Source organism: Lates calcarifer, linkage group LG6 (genome assembly GCF_001640805.2).
Source record: "Lates calcarifer isolate ASB-BC8 linkage group LG6, TLL_Latcal_v3, whole genome shotgun sequence".
NCBI classification, from domain to species: Eukaryota; Metazoa; Chordata; class Actinopteri; family Centropomidae; genus Lates; species Lates calcarifer.
Window position 1 is genome coordinate 5936476 of NC_066838.1, and position 19568 is coordinate 5956043.

Genomic DNA, 19568 nt, shown 5'->3' on the forward strand with positions numbered 1-19568 from the left:
ATTCTCAGCAGATGAAAGAATTTACAAATTCACTTGGGACAAAGCTTGCATTAGCTCTCTTGAGTTATATAGAGCAGTAAAATGCATCATCTATAGTCCATCATGATGCCATAAGTGTTTTTTTTTTCTTTCTTTTTTTTAATTCTAAGGACTTTTGAGTCGAGGCACTTCCTGTTGTGTGCTGCGTTTCAACTAATGCTGTCCTCCTTCCCTGGTTGAAAACCGCAGGGTGTCACTTCTGACATAGAGCTGCTTTAACCACTAGGGGGCTCACTGTAGGAAACAAACCAATGAAAGACTGGGTTCATGTGGAAGGGAATGCACCACAATACTTGTTGCGGGGCTCCATCCCAGCAACGTACACACAGTAAGTCTTGGGTATAAACACTCATTACAAGTTAGATCAAGATAACTCCTGTCTTAAAGAAAATAATACGACAAGCATTCATCGCATATAGACTTATTATTGATGACTTGATTTGATTCTAAACCTTGGTACTACCCAGATATATAGTAAGTTCAGAGCGGTGAATCACCTTCTTTTTAGTGTGTGACTGAGAGCTTTGGGCTTCAGACCAGCGTGTCCACCACTCCCTGAGCTCTGTGGGACCTGTGGGCCGCCGCTCTCTCGTATGGCTGGAAGAAACAAAAGCATGAGGAGAGCTGTGTTCTCTGGGCAGGAACTTCCTGTTAATATTTACATCCCCATCTGGATCAGATCGTTGCAGATTTGCGTCCTCAGCTGAAAACTCAGTGGCAGCATTTGCACCAACTTTTGAAATCATCTCCGAATCTTTTCCAACAACATTTTGAGTGGCAAAGAAATCGAGCCCCTGTATTTTGAGCTTGTATGCCTCCAGTTTGGCCTTGCACTCAACAGCCTTTGCCCTCATCTCAAGGAACTGACATTGCAAATCTTTCTCATGACCCTCCTCTGCTTTTAATTCATTTTCCCAGAACTTGATCTGCTCCATCTCCTCCTCAGCCATTCTCCGCTGGGCTTCCTGCTCAGCTCTTTTGGCCCTCTGTTTTTCCTCAAGCTCAAAAATCTGTTTGTCTGTGTGTGCTATCTGGACCTGTAAATCCTGCAAACAATTGAGCTGACGTATTACGATTTCTCTCAGACGATTTTTCTCATCTTCAGTCGTAACACAGCTTGAACTGAGCAGGTCATCAGATTTTGCCTCATTACTTTTCTTGTGATGTTTGCTTTCTTTGCCTCTCGTCTGACTTCCCATGCAGCAGGATGTTTGATGGTCCAGGTCTGACTTTAAACTTTTCTGACCTCTGACTTTACTTCTGCTACTTCGACCTAAAGTATCTTTGTCCACAGTGAGAGAAACATCCAAAGAGGAGCGGTTCCTTTTATCGGCTCTCTTACTGCCTTCCTTATCACAGGCAGTACTGTAGACCTTGCCTTTCCCCAGACTCTCCAGCCATTCCCAGGCCTCTTCCATGAGCGTCAAAGACTTCCTTTTAGGCCTTTTCAGATCCTCTTTTTGATGTTCAGCTTCTTGCCTTAAACAAGGTGGCAAGCTTTGGCGATGCAAACTTAGTGAACCGCTGCTCCGCCGTGTTCTAGCCCCTGCATCTTTTCTTCTCAGTGGTGGGCAAGGATGGTATCTGCCAACTTTTGTTCTGCTCATTTCATCCCAGACAGAGGGTCCACTGTGGAGCAGTGTGAGCTGGACCTCCCTGGCCTGCTCACCATATTTCTCAAGAGTCTCCAGAAGATGCTCATCAGGCGTCATGCATCGCTCAAAGTCTTTGAATTTCTCCCGTAATGTGTAGCGTCCGGGCTGACCTAAAGAGAGAGATCACAGTGTGTTTATCAGCTTGGGCACCATGTCAGAGCATTAACTGTATTACCATGTAGAACCACAAACATGCATACCCAGTGCTTGAGCCAGTGCAACAACCACTTCTTGGCATGTTGTTTCCTCTGTAACTCCACAGACCACACGTGGGATACCGTCCACAGACACCTTCACCTCCATTGTACCCAGTCTTTGATTTTAAAAAGACATTAAATGTGTGTTGTATGGCAGCTCTTGTTGTCTCTGTTAGGGGAAGTGGTGGAGACAGCTAAATGACTCTCATTATCATTGACTGTAATCTGTCTGCCCATCATATATTGGTCAAGCTTGAGGGCAGTTTAAATCACAGTCTACAGCAAAACAAAAATTTATATGAAAAGTGTTTGTTAAAGAATATCTGATAAATTTTACAGGGACCTACCTTGTTGTCCTGTCTGCAGTACAGATGCTCCGGGTCTGTTTGCTCAGGGGGTGAACTTACTGGTTGGGAGGAACAGAAGAGCAATTAAGACCAATTAAAATTCCTGTAGGCATTTACCACTGGAGGACAGTTTATAATCCCACCCATCTTGCATAGTTTCCATTATGCCTGAAAAAGCACAGCAAAATAGATTTTGTTTAGATCTCAGTTTTAAATAGAGCAAGCTCTGATCATTTCAACATTAAATATGTTCTCACAGAAGGGAAAATAACATTTAAATAATAAAAAAGAAAGATGGCTTCTTTGGTTTCAGGGTGCTGGTATGCTCATGACTTACTGGGACACTCGTTAATGTTATTGAACATATAACCAACAACACCAACAAAACATTGTTACTTTTAGGCGTCTAAAGTCATTTTCACTCTGCATTTCATTGTTTTAATCAGGTGTTAGTCACTGTCAGTACTGAGCTGTGAGTTCTTTGTGTATTTAATCAGCTCCAAGCATTTTTATATAGTTAATGTTTGCAACCAACAATAGCCAACGTCTGCTGAGCAGCGGCTACAAGTGGTAATTACAGGATAATAGCTCTATAACATAGTGTGAAGGTGTGTGAATTTAGTTCACCTTGTGTTCAGGCCAGTTTTTTTTTTTTTTTTAAAGTAATATCTGTGTTTATTCACCCCAAACAGCCCATGTCCATACTCCATTTTGCTATTTTCCTCCAGACCCCTATAATGTGTTCCTTCTTTGTAAACTTTGTAAACCTTCTTTGTCACTTTAAATCAGCTTTTATTTCACCTTTAAGAGAAGAGAACAGAGGAGAAGAGTTCTATGTTTTTAGCAGTCACACTGTGAGAGTTCAGGACAGTTGAAAAGAAAACACTGAAACTGCTGGATGTTTTTTTTTTTTTTTTTTGATACTTGGAGTAAAACAATCATATGAAACTTGTGCCTAAAAACAAACAGGCTCTGTGAACTTGTGGTCACCAGTTAGGATTATGTGTTATTGCTGTTTTTAGATCTGGGTGTTCCTCCTCCTTGTTCCAACAGGAAGTGTGATAACGGTCCAAATAGAACATGTAAACATGCTGAACTTGTAAACTGTGCAACCAAAGACACCACTATCAAGCAAATACCTCAGTCCTCATGAGTCTGTGCTGTGGAGAAATTCCATTCATTTAAACCAATCAAAAAATATTTATTTATTTTGGAGATTTATCTTTTTTAACAATGTGTCAGGTTCAGCTTTTCAGGCTCAGGCGTTTCTAAGCAGCGTTTTTGTCCAGTCACTCTATGGGACTTGCTTAACAACGTGTCAGCCACTGCAGACTGTATAGTACATTTATGCTGTTATAATGCTGCAGTGAGCTTTGCTGATGTCAGAAATGTCAAGGTTTCAGATTTCTTCCCGCACACATTCAAAGGATCTGTATTCACCAGTCAACTTGACACCAATAATAATCAATACCAAACAAAACATTGTTACATGACACCAACTTGAACTGCAGTATTTATATATTTGGGATCCACTCAGTTTTCTGCTTGTTAGTTTGTTACACCTAGCTGAAAGTAATGCACTCTAATACAACAGTTTGTATTGCTTATACAGATATACCTCTCCATATAATGCAGTACATTTCAACAGCACCACAAACTGCAGTCTCCAAAATGACCTGAAAGTTGAATCACTCCTCTCAACACCTCTCTAAAACAGTTTCAACTCAAACTGAATATTATATCAGTCATGGGGGTAGGGTGTATTGCAGGACTGCACCATTAGACTGCATTACTTTTAGCTATAGGTGTACCTAATAAACTGCCAGCTGACTGTATATACATGGAGGTAGTTCTTTTGGATTTATTTCATAGGTTTGTTGTTTCTCATCAGTTATCACATGGTTTTTGACACAGAATGGAAAATTGAAAACCACAGGAAATGTCTGTTTGACCAAACCCTACCCAAACAACTCCTAGACCAGAGGCAGGACTGGGGAGCACCTGTTGTAATTTGGTAGTGTCTGACAGTCTGGGTGTTGGTGGTAGGGGTAATATGAGACAGGGAAACTTGGACTCCCTGCTCCCCCCCTGCTTATGTAAAGCACATGTCTGGCTGCTGACAATTTCTCAGGTTCATGGTGAGAAACAGTCTGATCTCTTTGGACCATGAGAAAGAAACTTTTTATAGAGCTTTTCACTGATGGTGGCTTTTTGCAGAGTTTGACAACTGAGTTCACATTCATGTAGGAATTTGGTGATGGTACAAATCTGAAATGTAGCATTAAAAATGAACACATATAGTCAAAATGTTCAAACTGAAACTTGTACCTGTCAGTGTCAGATCATTTGAGATGAGTGGCTGAAGATTCATTTGTCAGAAAACACAATTTGTTGATGTTACAAAACTCCTGTGTGTAATTATAATTACTCGGAGACAATGGACTATGTTATCAGAAAAAAAAAAATATATATATATATATATTATTATTATATATATATAAATATATTTGGAAAGTATCCTTCTAAAATTCACTATTTACAAAGGTTTGTTATTTTTGAAGATGTCCTCAAATGCCCTCAAACACTAGCTTTTCAAAAGTTTAAAAATCCTGTCTGGCATTTTAATTGCTGAGGGCTGAACTGACTGACTGCCCATTTCTAACTTGATCTCTTTAACTAGTTGTAACCGAGGAGGAACGTTGACATTTAGGATCACATTCCCTAAAAATAGATGGCTTGTTAAGTGTCCCCAAGCTGCAGAGTGTCTTGAGATGAACAGAGAAGCAGAAGTGTGTTACCCAAGTGAACAGCAAAATGTGGGCAATGACCACAGGGATTTTCCTGCAGATCAACCAAAGACAAAAAAAAAAAAAAGTACTTGAGGGGTAAATTCACCCAAAATTATAAAACAATATTTTTTCTACTTAACTCTTGTGGCATCTAGCCATGGTAGTTTGGGTTTTGTTTTCTCAGCTTTTGAGATATGTGACTTTGATATTATGTCTTCACCCCAATACAGTAGAGGTGAATGAAATTTTGTTTGCGGTGCAACTGAAGCACTGAAGGCACTGAAACCACAGAAAATATTCCCAAAGAAAAATGCTGACAGCATATTCTGTAGATTATTCAGAATCATCAGGACACTACCTGTGCAGTGTTTTTCAAATGTAAATTTTCAGTACTCTGAGGACAACAAACAAAAATCCATTCACCTCCATTCTGGGATGGAGACAGAAGAGGGCCATATAAAAAACCAACACAAACAAAGCTAAAACTTTCTGCATGGCTACATGCTACAACCAAAGCGATACTGGATATTTGAGTTTTAAAAAATCTAACTATAACAATATATCACCCACAATTTTATCAGTCGAAAAATTTACTTTCCAGTCCAGTGGGAAAATGACATAATAGATAATTAATTCCTAATCATCATTAAAGATTTATTTGGCATTTCAGTACTGCAGTTTCTTGTTGCTCAGCAGTTGACATAAACACTGAGACCGGTATACCTGCAACAAGTTAATATCAGCCAACGCATTGGCCCAACCATTTCATCAGTCTAGCTAGGAACAAATGAGAATATAATAATACTTTTAGTGACCCAACAGCATGTCATAATCTAGCTCAAACATTGTAGGAAAGTGCATGTAAGTCATTCATTCCATGTTGCAGAAAAGTTGCTCTTTACACCCAGTAGACAATGACCTGGTAATTCAGGGCAGCTTATTTGTGAGGAACATTGGTACGACCACCACTTTAGGCTTTAGAGATCCACTGATCTTTTTTCCTGCTGGATGTTTTGCCATTAACTTTGGTACAGACATTCACGTCCCTGACTTTTTCTCAACTGTCATCATCAAGTCAGTGCTTTAAATTATCCAATACTTGGGTTCATTACCAAATACCTGCAAAATTAATAACATTCCCATCAGTGTGATTTGTGTTTTCTGTTATTAGCGTGCTAACATGCTAAACTAAGAAGGTTAGTAATGTATACATCACACCCACTAAACATCATATTAAAATATTTCTTATTTTTTTGACATTTTCACCCAACAGCAACAATAAGCATTTTGCTATCTGTTGCATTTGCATTGTATAGACAGGCATGTTGTGAATCTGCTCAAAATTAACCCATGAACAACCATGTGTAGAGCAACTTGTACAGCTATCAGGGTGTTATATAATTAGAGTCCCTGCACATACACATACCCGTCTCTTTGTCTACACCAATGATACAGTCATTGGTTTACATGCGGTGCCTGCCAGTGTGTCCTGGGTGCACACTCACAACTTAAAATAGAGTTGGACACATGTGAGTTCCCTGTTACGTCGAGGCATGTTCCGTGTGGACACAGCAGGTTCTGGTTACATGTGAGGGAGAGGGAGCTTAATATTGCACAGACCAAGCACAGGGCTCCACACTTCCCTACTACAGTGGTCCAGTGGCTGCCCACCCTTTACCAGTCCTCAGGGAGCGTTTCACTGGAAGAGCGTCACCATGCCTAAAGTCTTAGCACCAGGTGAGTATAGGCAGAATGACTCTGAGGCCTGAACGTGCACTCTCACCTGCAGGGAGAGGGTTTGGTTTGGATTTTCAAAGAGCTGCTGACACATGATTATAAAGCTCAACTTTCATTTTGGTCATGCTTTTCCATGGAATGTCAAATGAAAAGTTGTTAAGGAAAACTTGACCTTCATGTCAAGGTGCCACCCTCATGTCTGTTTGCTGAGATGTATGGAGAGAATGGAAGTGAGAGTTCCTGAAACTTTGATAAAATGCTTTGAATGTATATTATAGGGGTCACAGCACTTCCTGTGCAGTCAGCTGTTCAGATAATAAATTCCCATCTATCTGCAGGTGCCACTCTCCAATGGATGGCACTGACAGCTTTAATGACAGGTTCATTGGGGTTAAAATGCATGAAGTTCCAGTATGAAGAACATACTGATTCATATGTAGCCATCACAATGAGTCATCTTTCCAGAGCTGCACATTTCTTAAATGAAATATTGTTTACCTTTATATTTCCTTTGTGATTTTGTGCTTGCACCAAATTGCTGAGTGGTGTGAATGTTTGAATATTAGTTCAGTCAGCAGATTCCAACGTCTAAATACCTTTCTCATGTTCAACCATAAGGATTGAAATTCATGACATAAAATTCTGACATGAGGTCAGGTCATGCAGAAACTTTCACTTTGGTTTTAAGCTTTCATCATGTTCCTCCCTCTAGTATGAACCCAGTGTAAAAAGCTCTATCATCACTGCTATTCTAAATGCTGTTGTAATGGTTGCTAATTATAGATTACCTCCACCAGACATGGGGCAACTGGCAGCTCACATGATGAGTTTTTCAAAGGGTGAAAAATAGAAATGTGATGGTCTAACCAGCTGCTGTCTGAAGAGCTTGGTTTCACAGTTAATAGGGATAGGTTGTAATCATTTAGCGGGTATTGGTGGAGGATGTGTTTGAGACTGTTTACACTTTGAGACTGCATGACACACTGGTGTTGTCATGCAGTCCATGCAGGCAAATTTTACAATCAGCTGCAGGTGTGGAGAGTTGACAAAGACGGTGTTAATGATCAAACTGATCAAATTCATTATCTCTAAAGGTGTTTAGCCATGCAGAGAGTTTTAGTTTTATCAACCAAGGTATACAATAAAATTAACTTAATCTAAAAAACTCAGTTATGCCCAGGAACAGTGTCCTGGACACTGAACATCCATAGAACTTGTAGATGATTTTCAGTGGGACTCTTCTCTACTAAAGAAGTAGCCCTAATAATAAGCAAAGTATGTGGACATTTTTTGTGTAGCTCACTTGCTACTTGTAATTGCTGCTTTGAGACATAACCACACTTGTTTTGTTTCCTTCTAACCTGGACCGTCCCACTCTGACTGGGACGCTTTGCTAACTTGGCAGAGGGAGGAAGTAAGTATGGAGCTGAGACATTTTTGAAAGGGTTTGAGAAACAATGTGGAGCATTACAAATGCATGGTTCAGTGTATGGATGTGAGATAGTCACATCACCAGATATAACCTTTGTCCAAAGTGCATTTGAATGCAACCTAGAATTTAAATGACTCCACATAAAACAGAAAGTGATGAAACATAGTGGAAATGGACACCATTTATTAATTTGATGTTCACATTCAGTATCAGTTCTGTTACACTGTACATGTATCAGAGGCTTCTCAAACATAGAATCACCAATTAAAACTGAACTGAGAGTGAACATTTACTTTAATAAATGAATTTTGCCAGGTAGCTGGCTGACTCTTCCACCATGGGAATGCTTATCAGTTAGCAAAACAGCATTCAGACAATACTTTATTGACCCTCAGACTTGCTTGAATGACCAAGGGATGGGTACAGATAGCTCATTCCTGAATACCAGGGAGATATTTTTAATGCATCCTCATGCATCTGCATGGAGATGTTAAAAATGGTAGAGGTGCAGTGATGGAGTCACATCACCTGAGCATCTGGCATACTTTTGATTGATTTGAAACTTGAAAAAAGCTCCAGCAGGAGCACTGAGGCCAGAAAACTGTCTCTGCATGTGTCATGAAGATGCAGTTACCAAGACTTCGTCCAGCTCTTGTGTCCAACTTTATTTAAACAGTAACTGTAAATTCAGCTTAACAGTCATGTGTTCTCTCCATTATCCATCCTCACATTATATGTTACCTTAATCCTACTTAACCATTTACATTTCATTTACACTCACATCCCCACTTATCTGTTTTGTTTTATCCTCAACATCTTCTACTGCATGTTTCTAATCTGAGTTCTATATAGTAAATACTGATAAATATTATAGTACAGGTACACTCTTCCCCATGTATTCATACTGCAGTTATATGGAGCATTTTGTTATGCATATACTGTAGATCACAGCCATGGGATGGTCATCTTCATGTATAACACCTTGAATATAACATGTTTTAACCCATGCTTTTCTAACACTCTCTTTTTTGGGTTTCATTCTGGGTGATGCTACTCTCTTGCTGGGCATAATCAGGTCCACAGAGTAAGTATGGAGGGTGAGAAATTGAAACCATGAACACTTTAGTCATTGAGTAGGAAGTCTTGGCTCTTGGCTAGTTAGTGCATGTAACAAGCGGAGTTTGACTTAGAGAGTAGTTATCTGTAGCAGGCATCAAATGATGCCACTCATGTACATGTGTGTATTGTTATTATGTTTCTTATGAAACCGTTGAACTACTGTTGTTTGGTTCATAACTCCAGTTATTTTAGACCTTGACCCTCTTTTCCTGTCATTTTTTCAGCATATTGATGAATTGTAATTTAAATTATCTCATTCATGTCCATAAAGAATTACTAACATCCTGATTGATGAGGTGCAAATAATAATAAAATGCAAATAAACAATGAAAAATGATAAGAAAACTGGGTCTGGAGTTATACTGTACTCCAGCCGACTATCTGTCTCAGTGCTTTATCACTGTAGTTGTCCTATATGCATGGAACTTGAAGCCAAAACTGGAGGTCAGAGTTTCAGGCTTGTAGTGGCTGAGTCAATCTTTGGTCATGTGTACAACGCATGTTCTGGAGTCTGTACACATCGGTTTAGGTAAGGTATATGTTTTGTATGTCATAGATGTATAAGAATTCAGAATTCCTTCAGCCATTGAACAGCCATAATCATGCTGTATAGAACCGCACTAAAGACATTCTGTCACTGGCTTGCTTCACAGTCATAACTTGTTTAGTTTAGTGCTGCATGATGTCATGAGGGCAAAATGCATTTCTGTCATCAACAGAACATGTCTGTATCTGACAGAGACCGATGAGAAGATGCGGGCCTTCGCCGAACAGGTCTTTGCGTCTGAGACCAAAGACGAAACCGTCCGCGATGAGATCTCCATGTTTGATGTGTCTGAGGATTGTCCCATCATGCACCATGTGATGGCCCACCATCTGCACACTGAGGATGATGCTCAGAAACGGTAAGACAGATGATTATTATTATCAGTTTGTGCTTGTGGCACAAAAAAGTCATGTCATTACATGGTGAAAAAATAACTGCAAAGCAAAAATGTCAGTAGGCCTATATACCTAATATTAATTATTGATAGTGGATGAAGCCAACCATTAAACCTCGCCTCTCCTTATCCACAGCAAGAAGCACACGCGTAGCTGCCACCTAGCTTTGTCCAAAGGGACAGCACAGGCAGCTGCTGCCCCTGTACTGTCAGTGGAGGTGGACACGCCCACCTACTTAGAAGTGCCTGACTTCCAGAGAGTGGCCATCATCGGAGACTATGCCTCTGGGGTACTGTTTACTGTCATTACATGCATTTGAAAATTCACTGTAGTATTTGGTTATTTTAGAAGAGGAACTGAAAACCATAAAGACTGGAAACAAGGGGAGTCATCTCTGGGAGAGAAAGTGTATCAGATTACTTCCACAAATGTTCTCATTTAAATGAGGCTGATGATAAAATGTAAGTTGGTCTCTTTGAATTCCAGTATGTTTTAGCAATCGTCATTAAAGGTGGTATATGTAAGTGTTTGCTACGTTAGCATTAACATCTGTTTACTCAGCAGTCTAGAAGAGACATTGCGACCTCAACATCAGATTTCATTCCTTTACTTGCCAAGAGCTGTCTCCTGCAGTGGAATCAACACCACTGTTAATTCTTGTTTTGCCTCTATTATTATCACTTTTTTTCCTTTGCTGCCAAATGTGGTTTCTTGCTGAAAGAGGGGTTGTCATGGTGATGACTAACATGACTGACAAGAGGTTAGGATACACTCTTTGGGCAGCACTACTTCTTCATCCTCTAATGTTGGGCTGAGGGCAGACTGGATGCAACAGTGATTCATTATCGCCTCTTGAGATACAAAGTGGCATTACAATACAGGAGGGGACGAGGCTAGCTGGTCAGCACGCTAACTTCAGTAGATATCTCTGCAACACAATACAGGCGTCTGAGATAATGTCAGCACTGTTATTTCTTCACATTCTGTTGATAATTTTAGTAAATTTGTTAATGTTTTAACCTAAAATGCTTACATATAGCATCTTTAAAGTTTTTGCTCCTGCACTACTGCATGCTACAAAAAGTTCTTAAACTAGACTTGGGTCAAATTGACATGGATGCAAGAGGTTTTGACTTTGAATTTCATTGACTATGTGACCTGCAGACGGGTCAGTGGCCTCACAGCCTCCCTCCCACCACAGAGGCCCAAGAATGGAGCTCATCTAAGAGCAGGCTGGGTTAAGGTTTCATGGCTGTGGATTTGACATTTACAAAGAAAGAAACACTTTGGAGGAGCTGATTATTATTTCTACTTTAGCTTATTTAAAACCTTGTGTTTATTAAGAATAATTTGAATATATTTTGCAATATAACATGTTGCATTATTCACAGTGAGCAAATGACTGGCCATGTACTGTGAAATGTTCCCAAACAATTTTTTTATTATTATTTATTGAGTGTACCTTATTTTCTTCCTTATTATTTTCCAGCCTTCAGTACTTCCATCAAACAAATATAGATGTTTTAACTCTGACTTCATTAGTTAAATGTATTAAGGCTTGCAACATCTGTTTCAGGTGACCATGGATGACTTTGAGCTGTCCTGTAGGGGTCTGTACCGTGCCTTGACCATCAGGGAGAAGTACATGAGGCTGGCCTTTCAGCGCTTCCCACGGACTGCTTCCCAGTACCTTCGTGAAATTGAGGGAGAGACCTTCAAACCTGAGGATCAGGTGCAGCCAGGTGAGGAGAAAAGGGTGATGGACTTTGGGTTCACATAGATGAGCATGGTTATATGTTTTATATGACATATTTACATTTTACATACATCCTCAGTCTTCACGTCTCCTCCAAAGAATGGAGAAGACCCCTTTGATACCAAGGACCTGCCAAAGAATCTGGGCTATGTTGCTCGTATGAAGGACGGTCTCATCTATGTGTACAATGATGCTGCAGCTGCTGACAAACATCAGCCCAAAGACCTGCCCTGCCCTGACTACACCACCTTCATTGATGATATGAACTTCCTCATTGCTCTCATTGCACAGGGCCCAACGTGAGTCCTTTGAAAGAGTAATTTACTCTGTTTTGAATTTCAGAATTAAAATATCTCTTCAAAATACCCCTCTATGACACCTTATCTACACCTTAACACCATATCTTTTTTTTACAACCCTGATCTTTTAAAAATCATTTCAGGTATTTACCACTTTCACTTGATGGCCTTCTTTTAAATGACCCCCACAGTTTACTGTTAAATACTTTATCACCAGTACTTGGTATATGGCTCTGGAGATCCACACAGCTAAATACCATACAATAACCAGACACTTTCAAGACAGTTTTCCTAAATTATTGACCTCACAGTGCAGCTTATGTGTTTATATGTTCTTGTTTGTTTTGCAGCAAGACTTACTCTCACCGCCGCCTCAAGTTCCTCAGTTCCAAGTTCAATGTGCATGAGATGCTGAATGAGATGGAGGAGATGAAGGAGCTGAAGATGAACCCCCACAGGGATTTCTACAACTGTAGGAAGGTAGTCATGAACAGCATTTATCATGGTAACTGCTTTTAAATGTGCTTAAAATAGAAAATATATGCAAAATAATGCTAAATCAATCAAGTATATACTTCTTGCCATTTTCATTTGGAGGGACATAACAAAAATACATGTGTGGGTACTGCTCCAACAAGGACAGGATTTTAGATGAGGGGGAGCCTGTAGTAAAGTAAAGTAAAATCTTTGTACTCTTCCTCTTAAATTCTTTAATGGAGGTGCTGTACAGTAAATTTTATAAATTTGGGTAAGACTCAGATTGAATGTTGTTTATATATCACACAAAACATACATTATGTTTATACAGACAACAGTACACTAGTACACTGAAAATCAACATTTTATTGAAATTAAGTTTTGTCATTTTAAATATATTCACATCTACAGAAATGATGAGATAGTTTCTGCACATTTGAATTTTAGACATTCCATTTCCTATTTAGTTTGCTGTTGTTTTACTCACTTGAGTATATCCTTAGCTCCCTCTTGTGACCAAGCAGAGTTACATCACATAAACCCCAAATCTCAGTGATTCACTTCATACTCATCTCCTTGCCATTCCAGGTTGACACCCACATCCACGCTGCTGCCTGCATGAACCAGAAGCACCTGCTGCGCTTCATCAAGAAGTCTTATCGTGTGGATGCTGACCGCGTCGTGCACAACCTTAAAGGCCGGGAGGTCACCATGAAGGAGCTCTTTGAGTCCCTCAACCTGCACCCCTATGACCTCACTGTGGACTCACTGGATGTGCACGCTGTATGTTATTTGGTGGAAATAGATTAGTGGCTTCATTAGATGTGAACAACATAAACAGTGAATACAACACACAATGAATTATACCACAGACCAATCATTTTACCAGTGTGCAGAAAAACTCTCACCTATGTAGGTGACATACCATTAAAACCTGGAGACCTGATCAAGATAAAAAAAAATTCCTTTCTTATTGGTTGAGGAAAATGTAAACATATAAAGTTTGGATAACAGCTACTTAAAGTAACGATTGATTTTCAGAAACTTACATTATTGCAATATTTGTTTTTAGAGCACATTGATTGTACTGTTCTGTTCTTTCACTCAGGCTTCCTTAATCTAAATCTCTTTTCTTGTGCCTCTGTTGTTTCTCTGAAGGGCAGACAAACCTTCCAGCGCTTTGATAAGTTCAACGCCAAGTACAACCCTGTGGGAGCCAGCGAGCTGCGTGACCTGTACCTGAAGACCGAGAACCACATCAATGGAGAATACTTTGCCACCATCATCAAGGTTAGTTTATCTGTAATAACATGTTGGTGCTAGAAAGCATTACAAAAATCATTTCTAGAAAAAAAAAAAGGTTTTGGTGATGAAATAACTGAATCTGCCAGCTGTGGATTAGTATTACAGTAACTTTACCTCATTGACATCCAGTTCATAGACACATATACAGTACAAGAATACAATAAAGAAAGTTTGATAACTTCATACTTAAAAATCATCATCTGATCATCTTTGGTTACATTTGTCTCTTTACTGGCCTATTATTGATTGGACAAATGTAGTATGACCCAAACGTCATCTGAGCCTGATTTGTGTAAACCAGGAAGTAGCCAGTGACCTGGAGGATGCCAAGTACCAGTATGCTGAGCCTCGTCTCTCCATCTACGGCTGCAACCCCAACGAGTGGAACAAGCTCTCTAGCTGGTTCGTCAAGCACAGAGTCTTCTCCCCTAACCTCAAATGGATGATTCAAGTTCCCAGGATCTAGTAAGTTCTCAGTTTCTGTTCTTTCCTCCAAGTCATCTGACCCAACTATGAAACAAACATCTCATCGTCTTGCTGATAAATTGTGGCATCTCCCCTGTAAGCCTGGACAAAAGTGTAAAAAGGTTTGAAAGATGATTTCAAATATTTTGTTTTGTCCCTTTTCTATCTCAGTGATGTCTTCAGAGGCAGGAACTTTGTGCCCCACTTTGGCAAGATGTTGGAGAACATTTTCCTTCCTGTGTTCCAGGCCACCATCGATCCACAGTCCAACCCAGAGCTCAGCATTTTCCTCAAACATGTGAGTCAGAAACAGTCATAACAGCACAGACACAGCAAGATACAGTATCTTATCCTGGGCAAAGATGGATTTCCTAGGCAGGAAGCAAAGATTATGATAGGAAAGAAAACGAAACATTGAGAAGATTTATATTTTCAGCATTCATCTCAAACATGAATATAAATTTTTGCTGTAATGTCACCTGAGAGCCTGTATAGTTGACAGTTTGCTTCCTGGTGTGTAGGTGACAGGTTTCGACAGTGTGGACGATGAGTCCAAGCACAGTGGCCACATGTTCTCTACTAAGAGCCCCAAACCAGAGGAGTGGGACATCGCCAAGAACCCCTCCTACACCTACTACATTTACTACATGTATGCAAACATTGCGGTGCTCAACCAGCTGCGCAGGTAGGTAACTTTGTCTCCATGCACACAGTTTTGTCTTTGTCAGTGTTTGCTTGTAGAGCAGGGACATGATTATTCAGTGTTTATTGAGTTTCCTGCCATTTTGTGTTCATTCCCATGATTCCTTCCCTGTATTTCTTTATCTTCTCCTCTGTATAAACTCACAGTGAATGCAGATTTGACAGGACAAAAAGTTCCTCTAAGAATATGTTGCCTTTCTGTAGCATAATACATGTTTATCTTCTGCTCTTCAGACAGAGGGGGATGAACACCTTCACATTCAGGCCTCACTGTGGTGAGGCTGGTGCCGTCACCCATCTGCTGGCTGCCTTCATGACCGCTGACAACATCTCTCATGGCCTCAACCTCAAGAAGGTCAGTCCTCTCTTTATGCAGCTTGGATGCAGCATCTTCCTTACTGTAAATGAACACTTTAATTCAGCGGTACACATACAAACTGTAAATTCATTTATACATGATCAAGCACTGGTTCTAGGTGTCAGACTTGTGCTCTGTAAAGGAACCTTTATCTGAGGTTTCCATAGTCCGAAGAGACAATTTGACCATGATACGACAAGATGAATGTGTTATTTCTTCTTTCGGAAGTTGCATAGTCTTTCTTTGAGGCACAATGGAGAGAGATACATAAAATTTGGAAAGATAGTCAGGTGATAAATGCACTGTGTGTGTAATTCATGTACAGGTGTCTCAGGTTTATCCCAGTTCCTGAATACATCAGCAGAATAGCCCTGTCCGAATACTGTATGAGGCATTGATTTGTGTGTCTCCCAATATGAAAGACCTGCTGCTTCTCCATGTTGGAGGCATTAAAATCAGTTCACAAAGATGTTTTCCCTCCCTCTTGATATAACCACTTAGTACCTCAGTATGCTTTCTGGTTTCATTGTATTTTTGTGCTACCTGATTAGAGGCCATAAGGACCTCAGTCATAATGAGGTCCCAGAGGGAGGAAATACCTTTTCAGGCCCAGTGTTTGAAATTCAGATTGCTTAGTAACTATTCAGGGTTGCTAATTATTGGAGTAAGTGTGGATGTTAAACTTAATGTTACTTGTACTGCTTCTCAGGCCTTAACTTTATTGATCGTTGATGGGTTATTGCAACAACTGATGACAGGTTTTCTAAGGAGAGCCTGTTTGTAAGGGGATATCTGAACTACTGTACAATTGATATTATAATATCAAGTGAAGTCATAGATTCATCCTATGAGTAATCTTGCACTTAATACATTGCTTAGTTCCAGAACTTGACAAATACTGTCATAAGTTGACTGAACCTGATCTTGAAAACTGATTGTATCTATCTATCAATCCTCCTCCACCAGAGCCCTGTGCTGCAGTACCTCTACTTCCTGACCCAGATCCCGATCGCCATGTCCCCTCTCAGCAACAACAGCCTGTTCCTGGAGTACGCCAAGAACCCCCTGCTGGAGTTCCACCAGAAAGGCCTGGTTGTGTCTCTGTCCACCGACGACCCCATGCAGTTCCACTACACCAAGGTCTGAGCACATGGAGAGAGGGCCTTTGATAATGATGTAGACAATGGTGTATCCTGTGCTGTGCATAATGGTCATTGTATTACATACATTTACATGCATTTCAGTTTTCTTTGCAAGCCTTTGTGTTTGTATTCCTCAGGCACATTCAAACAAAGAACAATAGAATAGGCATTGAATAAACATTCATTCTAAACACATAAACAGGCTTATGTCATGTACAGAGCATGCAGATTTTAACACTGACTTTTTAATGGTGTTAATGATCTGCCTTTATGTCCACAGGAGCCCCTGATGGAGGAGTACGCCATTGCAGCCCAGGTCTTCAAGCTCAGCACCTGCGATATGTGTGAGATCTCCAGGAACAGTGTGTTGCAGAGCGCCATGTCTCATGAGGTAACACACCTGGTGGAGAGCTTTACATGTGGTGGTGCTTTGTTCACTTTTTCACACATTTAAAAAATAGCCAGTAAGATTTCTCTGTCTTTTCACATTGGCAACATCTTTTGGTGCAAAGCTGTAGTAGTGATGGTGTTCCTGCACTGAAAAACTTCATGTTAAATCGCCATTGATTCTATCCTCACACCGTACAAACTGCTCATTTATGAATGATTTATACTTACACTAAAACATGCTGGTGATTTTCTTCTCCAGGAGAAGCTCCACTGCCTGGGTCAGGACTACCTGAAGGAGGGTCCAGAGGGCAACGACATCCGCAAGACCAATGTGGCCCAGATCCGTATGGCATATCGCTACGAGACCCTGTGCTATGAGCTCAACCTCATCAAGGAGGGACTGAAGGCTGAGTAAACACTCTCAAATTGAAACTCATCTTTATTGTGATGTAGACAAGTTTCTAAATGTGTTTTTCACAGCAACTGTTAAAGAAATTAATCAAAGAAACTGACCTTCTAACACACTGATGCTCTCTCCTTTGGAAGATGAAACTTTTTTGATAATTGTCTTCACTGTACATCATGTGCACATCTTGTCTAATTGTCTTGTACATTACAATATGTGTATTCCATATGGGGAAAACATCATGTATGAGAATGCAAGGAAATAAAATATGAAAAAAAAATCAATGCGTGATATTTGCCCTGTTGATGCATCTTAGAACACTTTTTATCTGACAGCTGGACCTTGTGTAGTTGTGTTGATTTTGTGACTTGGCAGTTTCACTGTTGCCTTTAGATGCTCTTCATAAGCTCTCATCTCCATTATCTTTTTTTCTTATATACTTTTAGAAGTTTCACTCTATAAACATTTAGCTGTGTTAGGAGCAGAGGAAAATCAAATGTGCATAAGTCCTGCAAACTTAATGAAGTTATTAGCCTGAGCCTCCATGATGTCTGCCATTTCCAATAGAGACACACCCCTCATATAAGTAAACATCATAAATGGGATGGCAAAGTCAGCATTTCCTGGATCTTAGCTGGACTCGGTTCACATTTAACCTTGTTACACGGGTGAAGATCAAGTCTGAGATCTACTTTGTAGTCATGTCTAAAGAGCAAAGATACATAAAGGAGCTTAAGAGTGATACTCCCTTGAAGCTACAGTTTAATGGCCTGTCTGAAATAACTGAACAAATATGTAAAGAATGCTGTCAGTGTGTTCCACTGTATAATATTCTTTAAGTGAATGTAACATTTCTGTGAATTAATGGCAACTGCTCCAAATTCTGTATTTATCAGACTCTGGTTTCAGATGGAGTTGGGAAAATCAAATTATGTTTTGAAGCAAATGTATGAATATGTCGCTATTACAACGTGTATTCATTACGGTTTCTAAGCAAATTCAACGCTGTTAATCACTTTCCTGCCCCTAAATATCACATCTTTAGATGTCCTGGGTGAAAGAACAGGCCCAGTCATATTTATTAACTTGTGGAGTCCCGCCGGTGCAGCTTATAATACAGTGTCTATATTTCCCAGGACACTTGAAGACAACAGTATTTATTCACCGTTGACAGCTGCAGAAGTTGATATGATGACGTCTTCCCTCTCGGATCGGGAGGATTCAACCAGACTTTCTCACAGTCTCAGCTGCGTCAAGCTCGACAGAAACACCGAAAGTCAAACCGGAAGTGAGGTGACTTGTGTAGTAAATTGCTGTAAATTAGAAAAACCAGAGACATTTGGCTTTATAATGAACAGTGTTTACGTCCCTAAAAATGACAGGATATATATTTACTTTTAATTAGGCAAAGTAAGTCTTCAGCTAAGCCTTTTAGTCTTATAGTGCCTTTGATACAAAATAAATAAGAAAACTAACAGAAATATCCACCAATTATTGTTTGCCACCTTCAACTGTTGTGCAGTTTGAACTGGTCATAGTCTAGGTAGCAGTAACTCACTAAAATACTACACAATTTGTGCATTAGAAGCCCCAATCCTGTGTTGATTTTAATGCATTGACACATTTTCTTCCATATTCTCTTTTCATTATCGTTTAAAGTCTCAGTGACAGGGGTTACAACAATGACCTGTCCTGTGTTTCTGCTCTATGACACCAGTATCATCACTTTTTTCACTGATCAAAAATAACTGTACAACATACATCTGCGGCATAGAGCCCTTTTCATGGGACACGTGCCCCAATTTAAATGAGCTGTGCGCCAGTATAAATGCCATGATTAATTGTCAACAGCAATAAATGTTCATCATTGCATTAATTCAGATAATTACAGCATACTCACGGGAAAAGAACAGATGAATTTCCATTCAAATGTGTAGCAAGAGTGTTGACTCCTATAGCCTACACACACATTCTGTACTTCAGTGCATGCCACTGTGCTCAGGCAGCAGAT

The 19568-nt window shown here is 39.9% G+C and overlaps 2 protein-coding genes across 4 annotated transcripts; one reads left to right on the top strand and one right to left on the bottom strand.

Moving 5' to 3' along the window:
• Positions 1-117: 117 nt before the first annotated feature.
• Positions 118-2310, bottom strand: rassf11 (Ras association domain family member 11). The gene is made up of 3 exons (XM_018675241.2): positions 2239-2310; positions 1895-2060; positions 118-1804 (listed from the first exon to the last, which is right to left on the bottom strand). Exons 2-3 carry the CDS (start codon positions 1995-1997, stop codon positions 486-488), a joined length of 1422 nt encoding a protein of 473 aa, XP_018530757.1. The 5' UTR covers positions 1998-2060; positions 2239-2310; the 3' UTR covers positions 118-485.
• A 4297-nt stretch (positions 2311-6607) lies between these two features.
• On the top strand, positions 6608-17841 carry ampd1 (adenosine monophosphate deaminase 1 (isoform M)). 3 transcript variants are annotated; one of them, XM_018675238.2, is made up of 16 exons: positions 6621-6764; positions 9272-9280; positions 10055-10220; positions 10393-10546; positions 11834-11999; positions 12093-12312; positions 12663-12792; positions 13378-13572; positions 13948-14079; positions 14396-14559; positions 14731-14857; positions 15081-15244; positions 15496-15616; positions 16586-16759; positions 17042-17152; positions 17411-17841. In XM_018675238.2, exons 1-16 carry the CDS (start codon positions 6743-6745, stop codon positions 17564-17566), a joined length of 2211 nt encoding a protein of 736 aa, XP_018530754.1. In that variant the 5' UTR covers positions 6621-6742; the 3' UTR covers positions 17567-17841. The 3 variants fall into 3 exon arrangements, with proteins under 3 accessions (XP_018530755.1, XP_018530754.1, XP_050927022.1); XM_018675239.2 differs by lacking the exon at positions 9272-9280 and having other exon boundaries at positions 6608-6764; XM_051071065.1 differs by lacking the exon at positions 6621-6764 and having other exon boundaries at positions 9272-9293.
• Positions 17842-19568: the final 1727 nt, after the last annotated feature.

Bases quoted from the DNA above. Each gene is read 5' to 3' on its own strand.
- rassf11 (XM_018675241.2), bottom strand. From the start codon at position 1,997: ATGGAGGTGAAGGTGTCTGTGGACGGTATCCCACGTGTGGTCTGTGGA. The intron at 1,805-1,894 runs GTATGCATGTTT...CTCTCTCTTTAG, and splicing joins TGCACTGGCTCAAGCACTGG to GTCAGCCCGGACGCTACACA.
- ampd1 (XM_018675238.2), top strand. From the start codon at position 6,743: ATGCCTAAAGTCTTAGCACCAG. The intron at 10,221-10,392 runs GTAAGACAGATG...CCTTATCCACAG, and splicing joins GAGGATGATGCTCAGAAACG to CAAGAAGCACACGCGTAGCT. The intron at 17,153-17,410 runs GTAACACACCTG...TTTCTTCTCCAG, and splicing joins AGAGCGCCATGTCTCATGAG to GAGAAGCTCCACTGCCTGGG.